This window comes from Protopterus annectens, chromosome 6.part0, assembly GCF_019279795.1.
Source record: "Protopterus annectens isolate FY-2018-M chromosome 6.part0, PAN1.0, whole genome shotgun sequence".
In the NCBI taxonomy this organism is placed as follows: domain Eukaryota; kingdom Metazoa; phylum Chordata; order Ceratodontiformes; family Protopteridae; genus Protopterus; species Protopterus annectens.
The window spans coordinates 876,469,202-876,492,961 of NC_056737.1; the positions used below are offsets into that span (position 1 = coordinate 876,469,202).

The 23,760-nt window shown below is 37.7% G+C and overlaps 1 protein-coding gene across 5 annotated transcripts in view; it reads right to left on the reverse strand.

The window, feature by feature from the left end:
• Positions 1–23,760, reverse strand: part of PPP2R5C (protein phosphatase 2 regulatory subunit B'gamma) — a 2,766,797-nt gene that overhangs the window by 972,907 nt on the left and 1,770,130 nt on the right. For all 5 annotated transcript variants that reach the window (XM_044074548.1, XM_044074546.1, XM_044074547.1 and 2 more), the window contains one exon: positions 18,081–18,134. In XM_044074548.1, the coding sequence (XP_043930483.1) occupies positions 18,081–18,134 (54 nt within the window). The remainder of the gene's footprint in view (positions 1–18,080; positions 18,135–23,760) is intronic.

Consider the following 23,760-nt stretch of genomic DNA (forward strand, 5'->3'; position numbering starts at 1 on the left):
TACAATGTCTAACACAGGGGGATGGCCAGTGGCTTGTGCTGGGGTAGTAGCAGGAAATCCCTGAGCCTCTTTTTAGAGTCTGAAAAATCTTGGCTCTCTCAGTAGAAATGCTCCCTCATGGAATGTAAGGTTTCCTCAAAGGAATAGTCCCGCAGGAGGAGAAGCTGAAGGAATGGATTCTTCAGCATCAGAATCCTCATAGGGGGGAAAAGAATATTCCTGATCAGAAGAAATGGAAACCTGATCTGAAGATTCACAGTCAGTCTCTTGCCTAGGCCTCTTATCAGTAGGGGGATGGGAACCCCTGATCAAGGTAATCAAGTCTTCGGCCATTTTGAGCATCTGTTTTTTGGGCATGGAAGGCTGTCCACGTGGCTCTTGAGTTTGCTTCTTTGCCTTTGAAGGAGCTTTAGTCTTTGCCTTTGAAGTCGGTTTAATGTATAGATGTTTGGGTCTGAATACACCCTCAGAAGCTGGTGCCTGCTCAGCGGCTCCGGACCCATCTGAAGGATTAGCGTCCGAGGCTTCAATACCTTGAGTTTCCAGCGGCATGGCCGACTCCACGTGGGAGTCAGTAGCGGCCTGTGACTCTAAAGTAGCGGTTGTCAGGGGCTGTGAAAGCGACTCACTGAGAACCAGTGAAACGGCAACTGGCTTCGGAGAAGCTTCGTTGTCGGTTTTGGGCCTCGGATGTCTTTCTTTTTCTTTGCGTTTTTTGTGCACTCCAGTAGTCGGATGGCTTTCCGACGACATTTCTGGATAATTAAACCTGCGTCCAAAGTAGTTCAAAGCAAAATCATACAGACGCTTAATAGTGCACTGGTTAAATCTAGCACAAAACTGACAACCCAGAAAGTTATGATCAGGGCCTAGGCAAGGAATACAGTAAGAATGAAAGTCCTTATGAGGTATTTGCTTCCCACAAGAAATACAATTATGGACTTTTTCTGACATCGGTTCTGGAGTAAGAAAAAAGTTTCCCCAACGGGGTACTTAGCTTTATAGAGGACTTTGGATCTGTAATTCGAACTCGAAAATCTCAGAAGTCGGCCGACCGGCACTTGCGAACTGCTTCTGCTTCGGGCACCGTGCAGCAAGAAAGACTAAAGAAAATGGCGTTGGCTGCTTCTTTTACACCCCCGACGACCTGACATCAGGGAAGGGGCGACGACAGCCGACGAGGACCCAGAACTTTGGAATTCAGGCCGACTGAGGACAACCTGCCAGCAGGATTACCCAAATGTAATGACTGCAACAGTGAAACACGAAGAACATCTGGATAGTGCTTCCTCAAAGCATGGTTTCAATAGACTCGAGTATGAGTTTGTTCTTTCTCTCCTGTAACACTCTAGGAGAGAAAGCATGGCAGAACAAGCATGATTCCTGCAAGTGGATGGCCCCTAGGCAGTAGAGACCGCTACTGTGGCCATCCGTTAAAGACATTTTTTGGGAACATTTCATGCACTTTTTGAACCCCGAGGGTTTATGCTCCTTACTTTCCTTAGACATTATTACACATACAAAACCCAGAGAGATTGAAAGAGAGAAAAAGGAGGAGGACTAGGTCCTCTAACTAAAACGGGCCTAGCCCTGAGAAGGAGTTACACGAGGACTAGGTCCTTTAACTTAAACGGGCCTAGCCCGGTGTAGAGAAAGCTAGGTCTTCTAATTTAAACAGACCAGAAAGGAAAGCCCACTCACACAAGAGAAACCGTAAATGACGCAATAAATTTCTATATTTCTAATAACAGGTAGTATACTAGGGAGGCTGCAATCCTAGTAAATTCACAAGCGGATCCCCGCCAAAAACAAACAGTCTCAATATAGCAGAAAACTAACTGCCAACGGTGACCAAAAAAGGTCAGAATAACAACAGACAAGACAACAGGAGCCCCTGTTGACTAAGAGCGGAAAACCGCCAAAAACGAATACTCTACCTAATAATCAAAAAATGCGCAACGGCACCTAAAATTAACTGACACACAGGATATGAATAACCACTAGTAAACTAAGTTGCACTCAAAAAGGGCAAGCAATACAACTGCCTAATACATTAGCAACACTAAATATACCATAAAAGTTCTAATAAAGCATTGAAATACGAAATTGAACATAAAGAATTTGAAAAACTTAGCCAGAGCCAAAAGAAGCACAACCAAACTCGTCGACACGGCAAACGAGATCTGAGAATTTTACTGGTGCACCATGGAATACCTGCATAGCCACGGGTCAACCAGAAGTCTTCCAGTTTGTAAATTGGCCGAGTCGGAGCAGAGGATCGGCTCCAAACCCATATGTAAAAATGAAGGTGAGATCGGACTACCTAACATCAGAAGTTTAGAGGGTTTGTCAGAAGAGACAGACAACACAGAAGGGTCAGCAGAAGGACATCTGTGGAGAAATTTCCATTATTCAGACACCTTGTAAAAATCTATCAGGTTTCATAGATGCTGGAAGTTGAGAATCCGGGGCCACAGAGTGCTGAAAAGTTATCTAGAAGGGCCGCTAAGACTGGACTTACAGCAGAAGGCTTAGGGGCTGTCATCTGGAGGAGCTCATATACCTCTTCTGAATGTCAGAAACCTGAGAATTGTCCCATTTAAAATATTCCATTATATGAGAAATAGTATTCTCAAAGGAAAGTTCTTCCAAGGGAAAAACTGGGTTAATAGAATCCTCCTTCTCAGAGCCATAATCCAAGGAAGACGGGATCTGAGAGAAATATGCCAAAGACTCTTCCCCATAATCAAAATCCGCTTCAGAGTCCTCCTCTCTGGGCCTCTTCAGTGGTGTAGATGACCAAGGGGGAGCAGGCACAGAAACTCCTTGAAGAAGCTTTAAGGTCATGGGTCATGAATGCATTAAACAACCCCTGGGTAAATTCCTGACATACGTGCTGAGGATCTTTAATAGCAGGGGAAACATACTTGGCATTTTGCTTTTTCTTTTGAGGGTCATCTATCCTAAATACTGTAAGATGTTCCGACCCTCGCTACACTCAACCAACGTAGTAGGAATCTCCTCCTGAAGTATCTGCGGTATTCCCCTAGGCTCCTCTGAAATAATCAGCTGACTATTCCCCTCAACATCTAGAGGGGATGTTTTCAGAGCCCCTGGGGATATGAGAGAAGTCGGATCCCATGCTGGCCTCCGATAGGGTCATGGCAGTGGAATTTGACAACAGCCAGGCAACCATCTGGGCTTTCACCAGCCTCAATAGAAATGACTGGGGGAGGCAGGACAGCAGCTGAATCAGACGAGAGTTTCTTGGCCTTTTTCTTGTAGAGCGGTTGACCTTCAGGATGGGAAGATTCCTCCATAGCACCCTGCGGCAAAAACTTAAGGCATTGGTTCTCCAGGTAAATTAACTAGGAGGAGATACAACTACATAGTGCCTTTTCATAGGTAGATACTTGGCTAACTCCCTTGAAGGGTCATTTTAACCCTAGCCAATAACCCAAGTGAGAATCTAGCCCTGTACCTTTTGCCTATGAGGCAAAGACTTTAACCATTATGCCAAACCTCCCACTCGAGCAGATTAACCATTACACCAAGCCCCAATCTTTTAGTAGGGTCTTAGGGACAAACACTTGGCAGATAGAACACTGCATATGGTTGTGAGAGGCATTCAAACAGAAGACAGACTGTTGTGACGATGCTTATGGGGAATGTAACTCCCACACTGGCATTTTCCCTTCCTGGATGACATGTAAACTCACAAAAATTAAAAAAGAAAAAAAGATAAGAATAAAACCCCAACAGGGCGCTTATCTGAAACAATGCTCGGTAACCAGCTCAGGAGGACTGTTCAGACAGACTATTAATTATGGCATTCAGACTGGCGGCAACATTGTTCTGGGGTATGTACATCACCCTTTATGCCCTACATCTCAAGCTTCAGCCTTGAAAGGATCCTGGTTCTTGCAAGGGCACCAACCAGTAAAATCTCTTCCATTTAGCTAAACAGTATTTTCTAGTAAAAAACAAAAGTAAAACGCTGACTGGATATACGGACCAATAACCATTTATTTACACAAAAACTGAGCGCTTTCACCCACATCCACCGTGGGTTTCTTCAGAGTTGAATGAAAAAACGGAGCAGCTACTTTTTATAGAAAACAAATAAAAACCAAGAACCAATCACCTCTTAATACATTGTCCAATACATCAGTTTATCCAATTAATCAATTAAAACATAAAAACATAAGTCAATCAGATTACCCTACTGAAATAAATAAATAAGCAATAACCTTTTGTATAAAACTGTTATGTTGTGTATATTAAAAATGTAAGTATGTTTGTTTAATATAATATATAAATATAAATATTAATACACCTGTAAATACAAACATAAATACAAATATAAATACAAATATAAATATAAATATAAATATGAAGTGTAAAAATGAAGATTCTGTATAAAATATATTTAATCTGTCAAAAATACTATATCAATTGATGGTAAAATCTATAATACCTATATAATATAAGATTTCATTTTTAAATAACTTGAAATTGATGCATGCTCATTTAGTCCCGGCTGTGTACAGGCGTTTAGCCTAAGCTGCCATAGACATTCTTTGGTCTCAAGCAATGTGTTCAAATCAGCATCACTGTTACTATTAGTATCTGGCACCCTATCAACAACAAAAAACAGAAACCTCTTAAATCCTTTACATTTTATACTATGTGTATATAGAGAACTAGTGGCTTTCTTATTTTTAATGTCTCTGTTGTGTTCAACTATTCTTTCTGTAAGTTTCCTTTTGGTTTTCCCTATATAAAATGAGGGACATGACAGGCACGTACCTAAATATACAACTAATTTTGTGTTACAATTTACATGTTCTGGGCATCTTAATGTCCTGTTGTAACCATGTAATGTAACATATGGCTCATCATTGATGAATCGACAACTTCTACAGAAACCACATTTTCTCATCATAGAATTTTTAAATAAAGTTTGACTTTCAAAATAATTTTTCAAGTTTCTTCCTTTGCTAAAAACTATCGAAGGCATACTACCTATATACTGTAAAATATCTGTTTGATTAATAAAAACCTTTTCATAACATTCCCTAATAGTATTCGTAAAGTCATTGATATTATTACTATAAGGAACTATGAATGCTCCTACTTTACCATCATAGCAGTTTTTATTTTCATTTTTGTTGAGGGTACCATATAACAATAATGGTTTGAAAATATCTTTCCTTTTGTTACTCACTTCACCCCTAATACTCTCAACTAAATTTCTTGGGTACCCTCTTTCCAAGAACATATTCTCTAACTTTATTAACTCATTACAAAATTCTATATCATCACTTATTATTCGCGATAGCCTCACCATTTGTCCTTTAACTAAGTTCCGTTTTTGAAAATAAGGGTGACAGCTATCAAAATGCAAATAGGAGTTCGAAAAAGTTTTTTTACGATATATTGTAGAATTCAATTTATCAACTTTGTAAATTTTTATATCCAGATATTCACAACTCTCATATTTCATACTATATGTAAATCTTAAAAATGTAGTACTGCCTTCTAAATATTCTATAAAACTATTAAGTTCCTCTCTATTTCCCTTCCAAAATATCAGTATGTCATCAAGGAACCTTAGGTATAAATCTATCTTTGACCAGTACCTACTTTCAAATACATTTAGCTTCTCCCACATAGCTAAAACCAAATTTGCATATATGGGGGCACATTTAACCCCCATTGCCACTCCTGCACATTGCTGGTAGTATTCTCCCTCGTGCTGAAAAAAATTGTTTTTTAACACCAATTCCATCAGATCTACAAGAAGCTTCCGTTTCACTGTATGAAAATTCCCAAAGACCTCCAGACTGTTCTCAAATAATTTTAGACCTTCTACCAAGGGAATTACTGAAAATAAACTAACAATATCTATTGTCACTAAATAAATCTCTTTCAAGTTCTCATTTTTATAATTATGAAGTAGTTCTAGGCAATGCCATGAATCCTTTAGAATATGTTTGATGCTTGCTACAGTCTCTTTACAATTTATATCTACATAATGAGCTATAGCTTCCATTTTTGACTGCTTTGCAGAAACAATTGGTCTAAAAGGGGGGTTTAGAGGTGTTTTTATGTATTTTGGGTATTCCAAAAATCGATGGTGTCAAAGGATATTCAACCGAAAGGTACTCAAATTCAGCTTTAGTAATAATTCCTTCCAGCAATAAGTCGTATAATTGCCAATCAACTTTTGTATATGCCTTTGTTAGGTTGGCGCCTAATTTTCCGACACAATGGAGTGAAATGGATATGGGAAGTTTGACCAAGCAGATGGACACATTTGAAAGAACATTGAGAAAATTTAAGACAATTCAGATGGACAACGTTTTCCTGGAGAGATCGCTTGAATTAAAACAAATTCCAAAGGGGCTAAGGGTATTCAAGGTGCCTTTTGGCTTTGAAAACAACAATGAGCTATTACAAGAACTTACTGACATCTTTGATAACACTCGTATGCAATTAACTAAATTAATTATTAAGAATAACAACGATAGATTAAGCAAATTAAGAGACTTTGACAATGCTTGATAACAGTATCAAAAAAGATTTACTGTTCGATTATAACAAAAGCAAGTTTGATAGTATACTGAATGACATGAAAAGATATGTGAGTAAAGGGTTAGATAGTAAAAATGCGAAATTGCAACGTGACACTAAAGATTATTTAAGTAATGCTGCATATTCTCATTTTAGAGATTTTAAACGTTTTTTTAAAGTTCATAACAATGGCCTGGTTTCAAATGTGAATGTAACTTCAGTATTGAATGAAGAAGTTACAGGGCAAGACAGAATGTATATGAATGTAGATGGTAATGGGGGGATTTTTTTTAGAAGAACCTGTGCTCCGCAGATCGGAACGCTTGAGAGAGCGTTATCAGGGGCAGAACCAACACCACAATCAGCAGTACAATGGAGGGGGGAGATACAGGCACCAAGCATACCATCACTAGATGGAGGTCAAAAGCTTAATTGCTTGGATACCCCCCCTGATTCAGTAACCAAAAACACTGTCACTAACAACAATAGTATTACAATAGAAGGTAATTTTGAAACAGCTGACAAGGTTGTTAGTCACAGATATGTTGATGTGATAAAACATAAGGATATAGATAGTATGTTTTTAACAGATGTTAATATTGTAAATATTTCAATTGATAGAGGTATTTTAAATATAAATGAACTACAAGTGCAGGACTGCAATGGCAGCAATGAACATTTTTTTCAGACAATGTTGAATGATCAAGAATCAGTATGTTTTGAGCATAACCAAAGTCAGGTGCGGGAAAATTTGACTAAAGAGTCTTATGAATTTCCTTTGAGTGACTGTGAAATCATCACAGAAGGTGGTTTCTCGATGTACAATTACACAGACAAAGTTTTAGATAGTAACTACCTTTCACTTTTTAAAAAAGGTTTCAAGTTCATTCCTAATTATCAAGTGGACATTGGCAAAATGTTAGTAAACTTAAAAATGTATACAAGAAGTTTAAACTTAAGGATTTACTTTAAGAAAAAATTTGATAAGATAGAAGTGGATATGAAAAACATTACTTTAAAAAGGTCAAGTACCTTTATTCCACCGAATAATCCTATAGTGCATTTGTTTGAAATGTTTTGTGAAGTACAGTTAAGAAAGGCTTGGAAGGACAGTAATATTTCAAAAAGATAATTTAACTGAAGCAGAAAGGTTTTGTTTAAATGAGTTGAGTGCTTCGGATAAAATGAGAATTATGAAACCAGATAAGGGGGGAGGGGTGGTTTTGATGAGTAAACTAGATTATAATAACAAGATGAGCACTATGCTCAGTGATGAGACCACTTACAAGAGGGTAGCAAGGTATGATTTAACAAAGGCATATACAAAAGTTGATTGGCAATTATACGACTTATTGCTGGAAGGAATTATTACTAAAGCTGAATTTGAGTACCTTTCGGTTGAATATCCTTTGACACCATCGATTTTTGGAATACCCAAAATACATAAAAACACCTCTAACCCCCCTTTTAGACCAATTGTTTCTGCAAAGCAGTCAAAAATGGAAGCTATAGCTCATTATGTAGACATAAATTGTAAAGAGACTGTAGCAAGCATCAAACATATTCTAAAGGATTCATGGCATTGCCTAGAACTACTTCATAATTATAAAAATGAGAACTTGAAAGAGATTTATTTAGTGACAATAGATATTGTTAGTTTATTTTCAGTAATTCCCTTGGTAGAAGGTCTAGAATTATTTGAGAACAGTCTGGAGGTCTTTGGGAATTTTCATACAGTGAAACGGAAGCTTCTTGTAGATCTGATGGAATTGGTGTTAAAAAACAATTTTTTTCAGCACGAGGGAGAATACTACCAGCAATGTGCAGGAGTGGCAATGGGGGCTAAATGTGCCCCCATATATGCAAATTTGGTTTTAGCTATGTGGGAGAAGCTAAATGTATTTGAAAGTAGGTACTGGTCAAAGATAGATTTATACCTAAGGTTCCTTGATGACATACTGATATTTTGGAAGGGAAATAGAGAGGAACTTAATAGTTTTATAGAATATTTAGAAGGCAGTACTACATTTTTAAGATTTACATATAGTATGAAATATGAGAGTTGTGAATATCTGGATATAAAAATTTACAAAGTTGATAAATTGAATTCTACAATATATCGTAAAAAAACTTTTTCGAACTCCTATTTGCATTTTGATAGCTGTCACCCTTATTTTCAAAAACGGAACTTAGTTAAAGGACAAATGGTGAGGCTATCGAGAATAATAAGTGATGATATAGAATTTTGTAATGAGTTAATAAAGTTAGAGAATATGTTCTTGGAAAGAGGGTACCCAAGAAATTTAGTTGAGAGTATTAGGGGTGAAGTGAGTAACAAAAGGAAAGATATTTTCAAACCATTATTGTTATATGGTACCCTCAACAAAAATGAAAATAAAAACTGCTATGATGGTAAAGTAGGAGCATTCATAGTTCCTTATAGTAATAATATCAATGACTTTACGAATACTATTAGGGAATGTTATGAAAAGGTTTTTATTAATCAAACAGATATTTTACAGTATATAGGTAGTATGCCTTCGATAATTTTTAGCAAAGGAAGAAACTTGAAAAATTATTTTGAAAGTCAAACTTTATTTAAAAATTCTATGATGAGAAAATGTGGTTTCTGTAGAAGTTGTCGATTCATCAATGATGGGCCATATGTTACATTACATGGTTACAATAGGACATCAAGATGCCCAGGACATGTAAATTGTAACACAAAATTAGTTGTATATTTAGCTACGTGCCTGTCATGTCCCTCACTTTATATAGGGAAAACCAAAAGGAAACTTAGAGAAAGAATAGTTGAACACAACAGAGACATTAAAAATAAGAAAGCCATGTAAAGGATTTAAGAGGTTTCTGTTTTTTGTTATTGACAGGGTGCCAGACACTAATAGTAACAGTGATGGTGATTTGAACACATTGCTTGAGACCAAAGAATGTCTATGGCAGCTTAGGCTAAACGCCTGTACACAGCCGGGACTAAATGAGCATGCATCAATTTCAAGTTATTTAAAAATGAAATCTTATATTATATAGGTATTATAGATTTTACCATCAATTGATATAGTATTTTTGACAGATTAAATATATTTTATACAGAATCTTCATTTTTACACTTCATATTTATATTTGTATTTATATTTGTATTTATGTTTGTATTTACAGATGTATTAATATTTATATTTATATATTTATTATATTAAACAAACATACTTACATTTTTAATATACACAACATAACAGTTTTATACAAAAGGTTACTGCTTATTTATTTCAGTAGGGTAATCTGATTGACTTATGTTTTTATGTTTTAATTGATTAATTGGATAAACTGATGTATTGGACAATGTATTAAGAGGTGATTGGTTCTTGGTTTTTATCTGTTTTCTATAAAAAGTAGCTGCTCCGTTTTTTCATTCAACTCTGAAGAAACCCACGGTGGATGTGGGTGAAAGCGCTCAGTTTTTGTTTAAATAAATGGTTATTGGTCCGTATATCCAGTCAGCGTTTTACTTTTGTTTTTTACTAGTTTCGTTAGTATTTTCTAGTAGCAGGCTTCTTAGCCTCCATTAAAAAACCTGCTGCATATCCTCAGGAAAAAGGTGCCTAAGGCGGGATCAAAACACTATCATTCAGGGAGTCAGATGGCTGGGGTGCATCAGCTCCTCTGTCCTGTGGGGAAGTTTAAGGTAATTGCCTTTGGCCATTTTCAGGAAATGGGGTAATCAATGTTGTCTGGGCGAAAATGAAGTCACTAAGATTATTTTAGAGAGTCATTTTGGATCTTTAAAATAACTCTAGTTATCACAGGAAAGAACGGAGGAAAGCGTGCAGGAACACTCCAGTCCATGCGAAAGAAAAGGCATCAGTCTTCCAAGCCTTTTTTAGAGTCCTGCAGCAGAATTCAACTGGCTGTTGTGAATGGGGCAAACAGATCTACTTGAGGAATGCCCCACAGGTGAATAATCTCCTGGATGACCCTCTGTGTGCAACTTCCATTTGTGGGGTCTGTCAAGGGCCTGCTCAGAGTGCCTGCCACAGTACTCTGCTTTGAAAGAATGACAGTAGCCTGCAGGGATAGACTGAGCTGAATTGCAAGCTCCAAGTCTATCTTGGATAGTCTGCAAAGAGGTAAGATCTGGTTCCCTATTGCTTATGAACCACTTAACAGTGGTGTTGTCTGTGATTACCAAAAGAATCCTTAAAGTATTTATCAATGCAATCATTTCTTTGATGTGCTTTTTCTGATAACGCTGTACCTTGATTTCCTTGGATACAGCTCCACACAAGCAACTGGTCTATCCACCATCAGATTTCCTTCTTGAAAAAGGTCAGCACAAGCATTTGAAAAGACAGAAGGTACTGGTGTTGGGTCCACACAGATTTGTGAAATCACTGAATTTTTCCATGTCTACTTGGCTAGTGGGGTCATTAGAATAGAGCTAGCTATTTATCCCTAAATCCTGAGACATCTGACAGCTATAATTACAGACTGTTGAGAGAACTGAACAGACTGCTCTTGGCAAAATGTTACTTTTTCTACTGTGTGGGAATGAATGAGAGGTAGACTTCTCCAGGAAGAGGTGAAAACCTACATTTTGAAACAGATTTTTGACATACAGGACAGACTCTTAACAGTTCTAAATAGACTCTAAAAAATAAGGCAGTCATCTAAATAGAGAGAGATGTTAATGCCTTTCAATCTGTAAACAGTAAATCAGCAGTGTTAAGATTCTTTGCAAATACCACTGGAGCTGTGGATAGACCAAAGGATAAATAAAAGAACTTAAAATGTGAACCGGCAGCAGAAAACTTTACAAAATTTCTTAAGTTTCTGTGAATGGAAATATGTTGACTGACATCTTTCAGGTCCAGAGTCACCAGGGAGCACAGAGGGTAATCAGAAGGAAAAGGGGCTGCAGGCTTAACACTTTAAACTTTGCAATCTTGATGTGAATGTTTACAACTGTCAAGTCCAGAATAGGTCTCCAGGTTCCCTATTTTGTGTGTGCAAAAAATATTCTTTAATAGAATCCTTTTCCTTTTGATCATCTGGTACAGATATTACGCCTTACGATACCATATGGGAAATGATGGGAAGAAAGAAGGGGATTATTATATAGATGTGTTCCCAAATCCTTGACTACAGGATCTACTCAAATGTGTTTTATCAATGACAGTTTCTTACGGTGTCTGACTTCCCAGAAGGTACTACTATGCATTTCTGGCATTAAGGTTTAAGCAGTCACTTTCACACCAGTCATGTCTGTGTTAGACCTTCTTGCAAGATGTTAATGTCTTGGGGGGGGGGATTCTATGACTGCTTCTAATTTACGGGTCTGTATTATAAACCCGAAAGCTCTAAACAACGAACACATGTACATCAACACAAAGAGTGATGTACAATAACAGCGAAACACATTCAGCAAAAGTGAAAACACCGAACGTATTTGTTTAGCCAGCAGCGCGATCCCGGGGATAAGGAAATGTATCCTTTTCCTCACTGTAGTGCAATCTCGGAGTTGGTATATTTAAGTAGAGGGGTGCAGGGGGGCTTGCCCCCCTGCAAAACTGTGTTATTTTACTTTTAGTAAAATTTCAGTATACCTGCATGGCACTGTTAGTTAAACACGTTCGGGGTTTTGAATTTCGCTGAATATGTGTTTCTCTGTTATTGTACATCTCTCTTTATGTGTTGATGTACACGTGTTCGCTGTTTAGAGCTTTCGGGTTTATAATACAGACCATAATTTGCAATCATCTGCAAACTTGATCAGCCAGAAGCTTCTTACTATGGCCTTGACTTCTAAGAAGTAGATGCCAAAGAGCAGTGGGCCAAGCATGGAACCCTGAGGGATTCTGCTGGTGACTGGCCTGTTTGTGGTTGTGGTCTCACCAATCCTAACTTACTGGGTTCTAACTGTAAACCAGCCAGCTAACAGTCATGTTACCTAGGGGTTAATGCCCAATTCCGTAAGCTTGTTTACAATGCACAAGTGCAGTACTGCATCAAATTCCTTAGCCAGTTCAAGGTATGCAGTATGTACCAAATTACCCTCTCATCCATTTCCTTGGTGACCTTCTTGAAGTTGTTCACCAGGTTTACTAGACAGGACTTGCCACTGACAAAACCAATTTGGGTCTCCAATGCCTGGAAGTTTCCCATGTCATTGTTAATAACTTCAATGATAATTCATTCCATGGCTTTGCATGTAAGACCAGCAAGATAAATGGGTTTGTAGTTTCCAGGATCTGTTGATTGTCTGCCCTTGTATAGGGGGATGACCACTGCAGCCCTCTCTTTCTGTAGTACAATGCCTGTTCTGAGACTAAAGTTGAAAAGTTGCTCCAGTGGCCCCTTCAAGTCATACTTCAGGATATTCAGAAGGCATTCTGGGATATTACCAAGGCCCACAGAGACTGGATTTTCGGCCTTAAGACAGCAAAGCTAGGACCTTCTCCTTATTTATAGTTAGACGGGTTATGTTAGAAGGTATTTCCTGGGTGTGGCTGTGGGCAAGGAGGAGGGGCTAAAGTTGGAGCTGGATTTTTAGCTAGCAGATTTGCTATATCACCTGGCTCCATTAACCACCAGTTCAGCACACTGTTTTGTGTTGTCTTTAAGGTTTCTGACATAGCTGAAGAAGGCCTTTTGGTTGTCCTTGGACTACAAAGCTATCCTGACCTCAAAATTAGCTTACTTGGATTGAACTAGCCCTCTCACCTGTTTAGCTTTCATCTTATGGACTGGCATCACAAAATGAATCTGAAGACAAAATATTCTCAACTTCAGACTCAAACCCTGAGGGAGAAGCAGCTGGGAAGAATAATCCAAAGGCTTAGAATTAAGTTCTGAAGAAAAATCTTCTTCAGAAAAAATGTCTCTCTTTTTTGTGCGAAGTAGAAGACAAAGTGGGGAGGCTGGAGAGAGACAAGTTATTTAAAAAGTCCCTTTACAAAGTTAAACCACTCCTGTTGGGGCTCACTTAAAAAGAGGTAACAAGAGGGGAAGATGTATCCTGGCCATCTTCTTTCTTTTGTAATATCCAAAGAAATATGTGGAGGAGCAGACTCAACCATACCTCTCAACAGTATCAAATTCCTCTGTATTTACCAATTTTGAAGTCCAAGTAATGGGGTGCCATGAATTCCAGAGTAGCCCCCTTAATTCTCCCTTTTTTTTTTTTTTTTAAGTTTTTTTTTGGAAGTTGTCGCTGATGTCATCAAACACAGGGTGTGCGCGATGACAGCTTTGTGAGGGAGACTCCCAGCCTGTCGGAATAGGGCTCACCCGGCTCGGAAAGTTTGCTTACTTTACTTACAAGCTACATTCACAGACTAGTGGGGACTCAGTCTCATACAGGTGGCAGCAGCACAGCACATAGCAAATGGAGCGGAGAAGCAGAACTAGAGCTGTAAAGCTTTTTTTTCTTTTAACATTTAATCTAATTAAAGTTAAGTTAAACTTCTGTGTTCTGCTTCAGCTTCTGCCAGTGGCAGCCAAACCAAGCTAAGGAGCAAGTGCCTGCAGCCCTGCAACTCCAGGAATCCCATCCTACAGCAGACCCAGGATCAGAAGAGTACCATACACAGCAGTCAGGAGGATCAGGAATCTCAGAATGAGAAAATTTCTCTCCGGCGGCTCAACTTCCTCCTGCTCCTACAGGTAAGAAAAAAAATGGAACGGAGTAACAGACATTGTCTCAATCCTTTTCCTTTAAATAGTACTGCAGTTGAGAGCTGCAAATGAAGGGAGTCAGGGGACATAGTATTGTAATGAAGGAATAAGCAGAGACACGGGAGTGGGTAGGGATTGTAGGAAGGTTGGTGGCAATGGTGGATTGCAGGAGGGAAGTAAATTTCAGGAAGGCTATCTTCAAAAGAAAAATAAAAGGGTTGTATGTTTTGCCAGACAGTCTTTGTGTGCTATGGAAGTAACAATGCTCAGCCCCATTCTGGCACAATTGAAGATCACATTCCCTGAAGGGCCCCATATCTTTTAATAGCTAAATGATACAGAATGAAATGGGTGACAATCGGTAATGTGAAACGACCAATCACTTCATTACTTTTCTGTCTCCATGGGCTTGTAATTCTTCAGGCCCTCTTAAGTCTGTCACACCTTTACAAGTGGGGGAAGGTTTGCTTTGGCTATCTTACTAGGTACTTCATCTCCTTGTGAAGTATCTTCCATAAATTGTGGATTTTTTTTTTGTAGGAAGAAACTGCCTATTAAAACCTAAATGCTGTGGATCAATGAAGACTTCTTGTTCATTTGAGCGTTTTGTCTGGGCTTTTGCTTATTTATATGTGCAAATACATTTTGTCCTGTTTTGCTTGGAAAATAACCACCTTCACAGCCTTTTGTGTACATTTTCTAGGTTGCACTAGTACTAATCCAGATGATATTTTAGGTTTGCAACAACCATGTTTTTATATGAAGCAGAAATCAGGTTCTGTGCCATTTACATGAAAGCTTCTTATGCTGATCAGTGTGGAAACATCTTCAAGTCCACTTAAGTGCCTTGTGTTCTGAATTCAATGACTTCTTGTGCATCTTAAACCACTTTTTATGTGAAGGAGGCAACCATATCGTCTGCTTCTGAAGTCAAACAATGATGCAAGAATGGCATCTTTAATTGCAAACAGTGTTTCTAGGAGTTCACATGCTTTTCCTCTGCTAAATGTACATGCTACTGTAAGTACGATCATTATTACTGTCCATTTATATGTCTGAACTGCTATCACTTGAGCAGTCTATATGGCACTTCTTGATAAGCCTTGAGCTATATTTTAAGCACTGTGCAATTCTCATTTCTATCAAGTCAAGCAGCATACAGGTCTGCCCAGTGTAAACAATTACATGTTTATATTTTAATGACTATTCTCTTAGTACATTTTCTCGAGTGCTGTTGTCTAGAGTGACGTATGTTTTAATATGGGATTTAGAGTTACAGTTTAGCAAAGCGTTGCCTGCATCCTCCTACTCTGATGCCATTTGCTGCAGTGGTATACCTTTAAGGGTTATTTCATAGGGCTGTCTTGTAAACATAAGCTACCTCCTTTGGAATTGTGGTAGAAGAGACTTGGTGGTTGTTTCTATCATCTCCACTTTTTTTTTTTTTACTTTATTTAGTGAGATTAGTTAAAGCATTGCCAGTAAGGTGATTAATCTTGCCAATATCTGATAACCTATATGACAGGTGAAAAAGTAATATGTCTTGTTGACTCTTTCACCTTTTAGGGATAAACAGGATCATCCTATTCTCTCTCCTTGCTTTTGTTATAAATTTTCCCTTTCTTATGTTTACTGTGACATTTTGCTGGAACCAGGAAAGCTTCAACTCTATGTACTTGGGTCAGCAACTTCTCCTGCTTTGAATATGACTCTCTCAGCTGTGAGCTTTGTCTGTTAATCACCTTGTTTACTGCCTCTGATGACTGTAATAGTCAATGTTTGTGTGTGTGTTTATGTATACCTCTTTAAGGCCATGTGTGTGTTTATGTATATCTCTTTAAGGCTGTGTGTGTGTGTGTGTGTGTGTGTTAGATGTTAATATAAATAAAACAGTTTTGTTCTGGTTATATTTTGTGTTACTTAATATTAAAGTAGAAAGCTGAAGAAGTTAATTTTATTTTTAGAAGAAAAGTGTATTTTAGTTTTGTACAAGTTCAAAGTTTGATAGAAGTTCACATATTAATATAAACAAAACACTATTGTTCTTCTGTTTATTTTGTGTTTCATGATCACATTTTGTCTGTTCTTCAGTTTGCGTTTAAAAGTTGGTAACAACTCCACTGGAGTGGGTGGGGTTACATAATTATGTATGCAAATTGTATGTTAATCAGTATACCGATTTTTGGCAATTTGTACCTATTTGTCATGTGCCTTTGTTAGAGTGGTCAACATTTGTTGTGGCTAAAACGGAGAAAGGCCACATCCCTCACATCAGCCGTAACCCCACCCATTTCTGCCCCTCTACCGTCCATGGTTCACCCATTTTGTGACATCTTCATGACATCAGCTGATGGGGAACATGCTCTTTTTTTTCCCATTCCTGATGCCTGCTTTCTGCCAATTTACTGTGCTTTCCTGTAAAAAAAAATCATAGTAAATCTGTCTATTTAACAAACTCCGATGGTGTTTGAAACAGAATACCGGAGTTTATAGAGAATTTTGCGGACTACCGGACAATCAGTTTGATTTCCGGACAGACCGGAAAATAAAAAAAAAAAAACGGAGAGGTGGCAACCTCAGCTTTTGACCAATTTTTTTATGATTCTAGGTTGAGAGGTATGCCCTTAAGTATCTTCATGAATGTCTCTGGGATGTAGAGTTTGATTAAAATTTGAGAAATACTACCAAGTCCCTCTGAAATGACCAGCCTCAATGCTCCCTTTCTGGCTTTGTCAGCTGTCTGATTGGTCATTAGGGATGTGCTAGTTGCTTGAGCCTTATCTGCCACCAACGGCATCTCAACAGTGGGAACAATACAAGAAAATACTGCTGTAGGTGGTATTCATCCTTCTTACAGAGGAAGGCAGACCAACAGACTGATGAAGCTTTGGACATGTGACATAGTGAACTGTGTCAAGAAAGAAATGAAGGTAATATAGGCCAATGACCCTCCTATACCTGTGGGAAGGATACCCAGACAGTGATGACTGCAATATTGAAAAGTATGATTAACATCTGCAGCTGCCAAGGGATAAGTGATGATCACAATCTTTTATACTGAAGTTTCCCACAATCTTCAGCTTTGTCCAAGATTCTAGAGGAGAAAATGTGACAAAAAAGCCTGAATTACTATATTCTCTTAGTCAGCCACTTTGGTAGGTAAACTAAAAACTCATCATCAAAACAAACCAGTCCCCTCAAACTCTTGAGCTTGTCAGCATGCTGGTTACTAAGCAAAAGCATCTGAAAACCAGGGAAGTTAAAAAAAAAAAAAAAAAAGTTCTCAGCACATATACTAACAGAAAATCAGTCAACTGTGCCAGCAAAACTCTCAAACAATGGCTAGCAAGTTAATGGTAGAAAGGGATTGAAAGTGGGTGTGAGGGGAAAACCAACAGTGTGTGCCCTTTATAGAGAGCAGTCTTTCATCTACATGCTGTAAAGTCAAAAGATGGTGATTCTTTTACGTACTGGCTAGATGCCACTAGAGCGGTTTGCTTCATAACTCCTCCTCAAAGATAAAGACAAATTAAATAAATCAACAGGCAGGCTACTAGAACTTCAATAGTAAAGAGAAAAACAGTACTCCTAAAGTATGTACGAAAACACACAAATTACATCAAATTTAACAGGTTTGGAATGTTCTCTACATGATTTCACTTAAAACAATCTTCTTGTCATCTTGTCAATAACTAAAATTCTGTCATTTGTTAAGCAAAGTTTTCATCACAGATATCCTGTGGAACTATTCAAATGCCTCATGGTTTAAATAAAAAAAAAAAAATCTGCGTCAATTTTCCATTATGGTAACTTACCGGTTCTGTGAGTGTACTGTCCTTCTCTAGAAATTGAACTACACAGTATGCCAGCTAAATAAACAAACAGGAAAATGTGTTACTAAAACTCAATTGCAATTAAGCATGTTAAAACTAAATATTAATTTAAATCAAATCTGATAGTTAATACAGCTGAAAAATGGACAGGAAAATGTCTGAACTCACAGCTCCAATGATACAAACATTATAGACACCATTTTCATAACTTCATTTTACTATACAAATTATCTTTTGCAAGCACTTCTCATGAAATCACTTGTGTTTTACAAGATGAACATTTTTACATTTTACTTTCTTCCAAATTTTATTCTCAGGACAGCAACAATAAATTCAACAAAACATGCTTGTTCTTCCAACAATGCTGCTCTAGGTTAAATGCATTTAGAAAACAGTACTGCCAAAAATGTAACTGCTGCAATGCCTACTGGAAAAGCTGGGTCAGTCAAACAATATGTCCATTTTATGTCTCTAGAACCCATACTGACATCTGGTTGTTCCCCTTCCAGCAGCTCAATTAACTATCATGTTAATGTCTAGCACGAATGCATAGCATGGAGCAGACAATAACGAAGCCATTGCATTCTTTGCATGTTCCCCAAAGGAAGACCTCTTCCATCCATAACTGGCCTCCTCGTTCTGTGACCATTATTTAAGTGCAGGTAGTCAATATCCCAGAACAGAATTCTCCTTGTGTGTGCTGTTGCCTTAAGATTACAACCATTCTCTACCACCAAGCTTCTATTAGCATTCCAATACATAATTCAGACTACAGACGGACTAAAATAAGCAAATTTGTGAAATTCATACAGTTAAATTAAGCCCTTTTTTTCTCATCTTGCAAACAATGCATCCTTAAACAAAAATGGAGCAAGTGAAATTATTTAATTACAAAGCATTTCATACACACAGCATATCTGAAAGACATTTCAAAGCTGGAAGCAGTGTTATTAGTAGTAAAATCTTCCTGCATACTATATTAATCTAATTTGTTTGGTAAATTTCTTCTGTTCCCCTATCCCACCCTACCAAAAGTACACAGAGGACACTGAATATAGAACAGAATAAATGAATGCTCAAAATGGTGAGAGACGTATATTCTGCCAGCAGAAATGTAGAGAAATTGGAGATCTTTTTTGGTCGGTCACTCAGCAGGCATCATCAGATGAATTATCTTTCTGCTACTACAGTGAAATCTAGCGTGGATTCTTTTTTAAACTAGGTTTTCTATAGGTCTACCTTTCTTATTCAAAGTTTGTACTACCAATGAACACTCAAGGAAAATGACCCTTCCTCTTCTCAGTACTTAACCACTGGTATGCAGGACTAAGCCTGTCAAACTTGAGAATTATTGTCAAAGTTTTGTTTCTGCAGTCTTGACAGCTTAGGTTATAGAACCTATTTTCTTGGAATTTTCTTTGATTTTTTTGCAAACTGCACTAACTTTTAGTGGATCAGGTCTCAACCTCTTTATTACCAACTGGTTTAAATAATACAGTGACTTGTTTTGGGCCATTTTAGTCCCTGTATATTAAAAATGATTCATCTCCAAAATGGCTTTAGAAATTCTTACTATTTTTCAGAAAATTTGACCATTACCTATGAAAAATCATTAGCTTATGTTATTATCTTCAAAGACAAGAGACTAACTACATGTTAAACATTGATGAAAAATTATTTTTTTGCCACATTTACAAAGAATGAAAAACCTCATTTTTATACAGAAATATTGTTGTTCTATCTTTCGGCTTTTCCCGGTTAGGGGTCACCACAGCAGAACTCCGGTCCGCTAATGATTGGCAGCAGAATGTTACGTACCGAGTTGCCAGCCCTGACGTACAACCTTCAACGAAGGTATGCCCATTCACGCATGTCTCCACACAGAAGATGCTTTAGCTGAGAATCGAACAGGACAACGTCTTACTGTGAGGCGACAACGCTACCGCAGCACCACCACTGTGGTATTTTTAATTCTTAAGTCACAATACTGGCACACACCAACACTTTCCTGACATTTATAATTGTTATCTAAAGATAAAGGACAGCTAAAAGTTCAGGTTAAACTTATGATTTTCAAATGTTGCCATTTGTCACCTTCACACAGCCAACTGACCTTTATTTCACCCCAGTTACAAATAACAGGTGCTTTACAAGTTTCTTTTTAAATTTCTAGGACAATATGTGAACATTCAGACTTGTACAGCAACCTACATAAGCCAACACGTGTGCAGTAACATTTAAAATAATATATTTACGAGAATTATTTTTAGTCAAGATACCATAAAATCACAAAGACACATCTGTAATATTTACACAGTTTATCAACTAGAACAAATGTGCCAAAACAAAGGTTCAAAGCTACACAAGCCTATTTATAGTACTTCACAATACAGGGCCATGTCTCTGAAAAACATCTGACATTTTTAAATTCCTCAGCAAAATATGCCATGAAACTTAGCAACAGAATACAATCCTTTGATGACTTCAAGTGTGAATGTGTGTGTGCAACTTTATCTTAAAATAACGGGCAAAATTCAAACATGTCTTAATTTGGGAAGGGCTGTATAAACCAATGATAGAAAAATCAGTAACGTGAAGAAATACAACTTTTTACTTCTAAAATAAAAATTTTATATATATATATATATATATATATATATATACATATATATATATATATGTATATATATATATATATATATATATATATATATGTATATGTATGTATATATATATATATATATATATATATATATATATATGTATATATACATACACATAAACACAGACATGTAAATGTGTGTGTGTACATACCTACATACGTATATATACACATACAAATATAGGACACGTACTGCACATTAACTCTGAAAAGTCATCATATACTCACTCCTTTCAGTAAAATGCAACATGCCAGACTGTCACTGTGAAATGCCTATAAAACCAAGCAGTTGGTATCCTGGTATCCATGTACAACAGACCATAGCTTTATTGCCTCGGCTGGTTCTTTCTTACACTTTTTGGGAAATGTACCAGACACTTGGGTGCTTAATGTATCCAACAGTGGTATTCTATCCTTGAACGCATGACTTCAGTGCATCTCAGTGCTGAAAATAGCTCAACCATATTGCCACTGTTAATACAGGGTGTTCTGGTGACAGCATCCTTCCAGTAACAGAAAAGTCTCCAGTACAAAGAAATGGATATTATGCTGTCTGAAGTAATACCCTTAAAAGCAGCCACAGTCTGCATATGAAGTGCAGTGCCTACCCTGAAGTCATATATCCTGCTCCACTGTAAGCAAAATACAGTGCAACTTGTGACAGCAGAATAACTGCAAATGCCTACACACAACAGACCATTTTTTTCAACCACAGGTTCATAGTTACAAACTAGGCTAATGACCATCAGGGCCCTTTATAAGCCTAGCTGTGCAATTGTGCCCCTATTTATCATGAGTGTTAATTAGCAGGGGTTATGCTAGTCAGGAAGTTTCTAGAGGTCGTGCGTGTGGGTATGCTAGCTTGGACATTACTGACAAAAAAATCTCTGATTAAATTTGCCAGTCTATCCCCTCAATAATGACTTCCCATCCACTGACAAAGGTTGCACCCGTTTAGAGTTTGAGATGGACATGTTAAAGGGGAATTCTGCATTCAGATTACAAATGTGCAAGTAAGATGAATGTAAAAGGAAAAAACTTCAAAGACCAATGCACGTTAGGTTCAAGCAAGGCACCCTTTATTACTCGCAGCAAGGAGACAAAGCATGTAGGTACAGGATTTGTCTGGCTTATTGGTGATCAGTATGTTATTCTTATACAGTTCTCTTCATGTCACACAGAAAATGTTACTATTCTATTGCTGACGTAGTTAGACACAAATGTTACCAGACTTCTTGCTGACATGATCAGATTATTTGCTATCTTGCAAAACATTTAGAGAAAAACAACCTGGCCTTGGGCTTATTTTAGCCCACCTTAACTTTTCAATTCTTCAATTGTACAGTTCTAATACATGTGTTACATTTTGTCTAGTTTCAAGGTACATTTCTAGCTTTGGTACAAGTAATGCTGATTATGGTTTAAACTTTCAAGTATCTATTGTTTTCTTTATCAAAGCTTCTAGCAGCTGCATACTTCCTCATGGCATAAGCAGAAATGAAATATCTCTTTGTTAAGTTTCATGACATTAGCAGAAATGAAACGTCTCTTGTTAAGTTTCTAATAGCTGTGCAGATTTATGCAGTGTGAACAGAATAAATGTATTAACCCTTTTAAACCTTGAATGCACTAAGCATGCATATTACTATCATATATTTTTCTAACATTTCACCCCTTTTTAATACTTTTATTCTACTTTCAAGATGAGCATAAACAGTTTTTTCTTCCCCTAACCTCTTCCTGCTCAGGATTTGCAGTTAAGAGAGTCATTCAGTTTAAGCTCATGAAAGCATTTTCAGTTTTTCAGCAATTCTTCAAGTTCAGCATCTTGGTATAAGGTTTCTGAAACTGAAATGTCTACAAAATTTTTAATCAGTCTTTTTATGCAGGGGACACAGCAGCACATACATACCACCAGTAGGATTATCCCTACACAGATGACGATCAGAATGTTCATCAGGATGCTGCCCCATCCCCCAAACAATTTCTGGAAAAAGTCCGTCAATGGATTTGGTCCTGGTTTGGTCATGGCTGACACCTGCTGAATTACCTCAGGATGGTTGTCTATCCCGTGTTTGTGGTCAGGAATATACGAACAGCACTCCTCCTGGATTAAAGTACACGTACCTCCTCTCGCCGCTAGGGTGAAGTCAAGAGCCATGCGATTTTGAAGTACCACTGTTCTCATGGCAGTCAGTTCATCAGTCACCAATTCTGGGGCAGAAAAGGTTGCATTGCTCATTATTTAGAGAAGTTTAGACAATTTTCTCAGTTCCCAGACTGATTTTGTTGCTCCATATGCTGGCAGTACATCTGCCCACGACATAACAATATCACTCAAGTCCATGTGTGACAGTCCATTTTTCCCTAAGCCCACAGCATGATGGTTTTTCCAGCGCGCACTGATTTGCCCCACTGGATTGACAGGCTTCTTGATTTCTCGAACATTCCGAATTTTCCCTTGAGGTAAAACTGCTGTGTGTCGTATGGCCAGAACCAGGTACCCCAAAAAACAACTGCCGGACCAATTCTCAGGTAGCCATTTATATGCTTACCTACCGCATACAAAGTAACAATCTTCTACTTTAGTAGTAACTTTACTATACCCTGGCTCTGCATGAAACATTTTTCTGTCGATTATGGACAGTTGTTTATAGAGGTCAGCATTATGTTTTACTTCACCAATTGTCCTATGCATCAGTTCAACAAATGTATCATAGGTCGTGCTGCAATAGGATCCGATGTTATCAGGTTTAGTGTAGCATCTGTAGGGAACAGTCACATTGCAATCGCTCCAACCCACCTTAACTGTATCATTTTTGTAAAAACACACAGTTCCCTTCTGTCGAACAGACAAGTGCAATGCTACTTTATCTTGTGATGTGACATCTGTTGTATCATGAATTAAGTTTTCCCAGGTCTTGTTGGCTCCTAGGGGAACTGAAGTTAACAGTAACCCCCCCATATGTTGTTGGTAAAGCTGTGCAAATCCAGCAATTC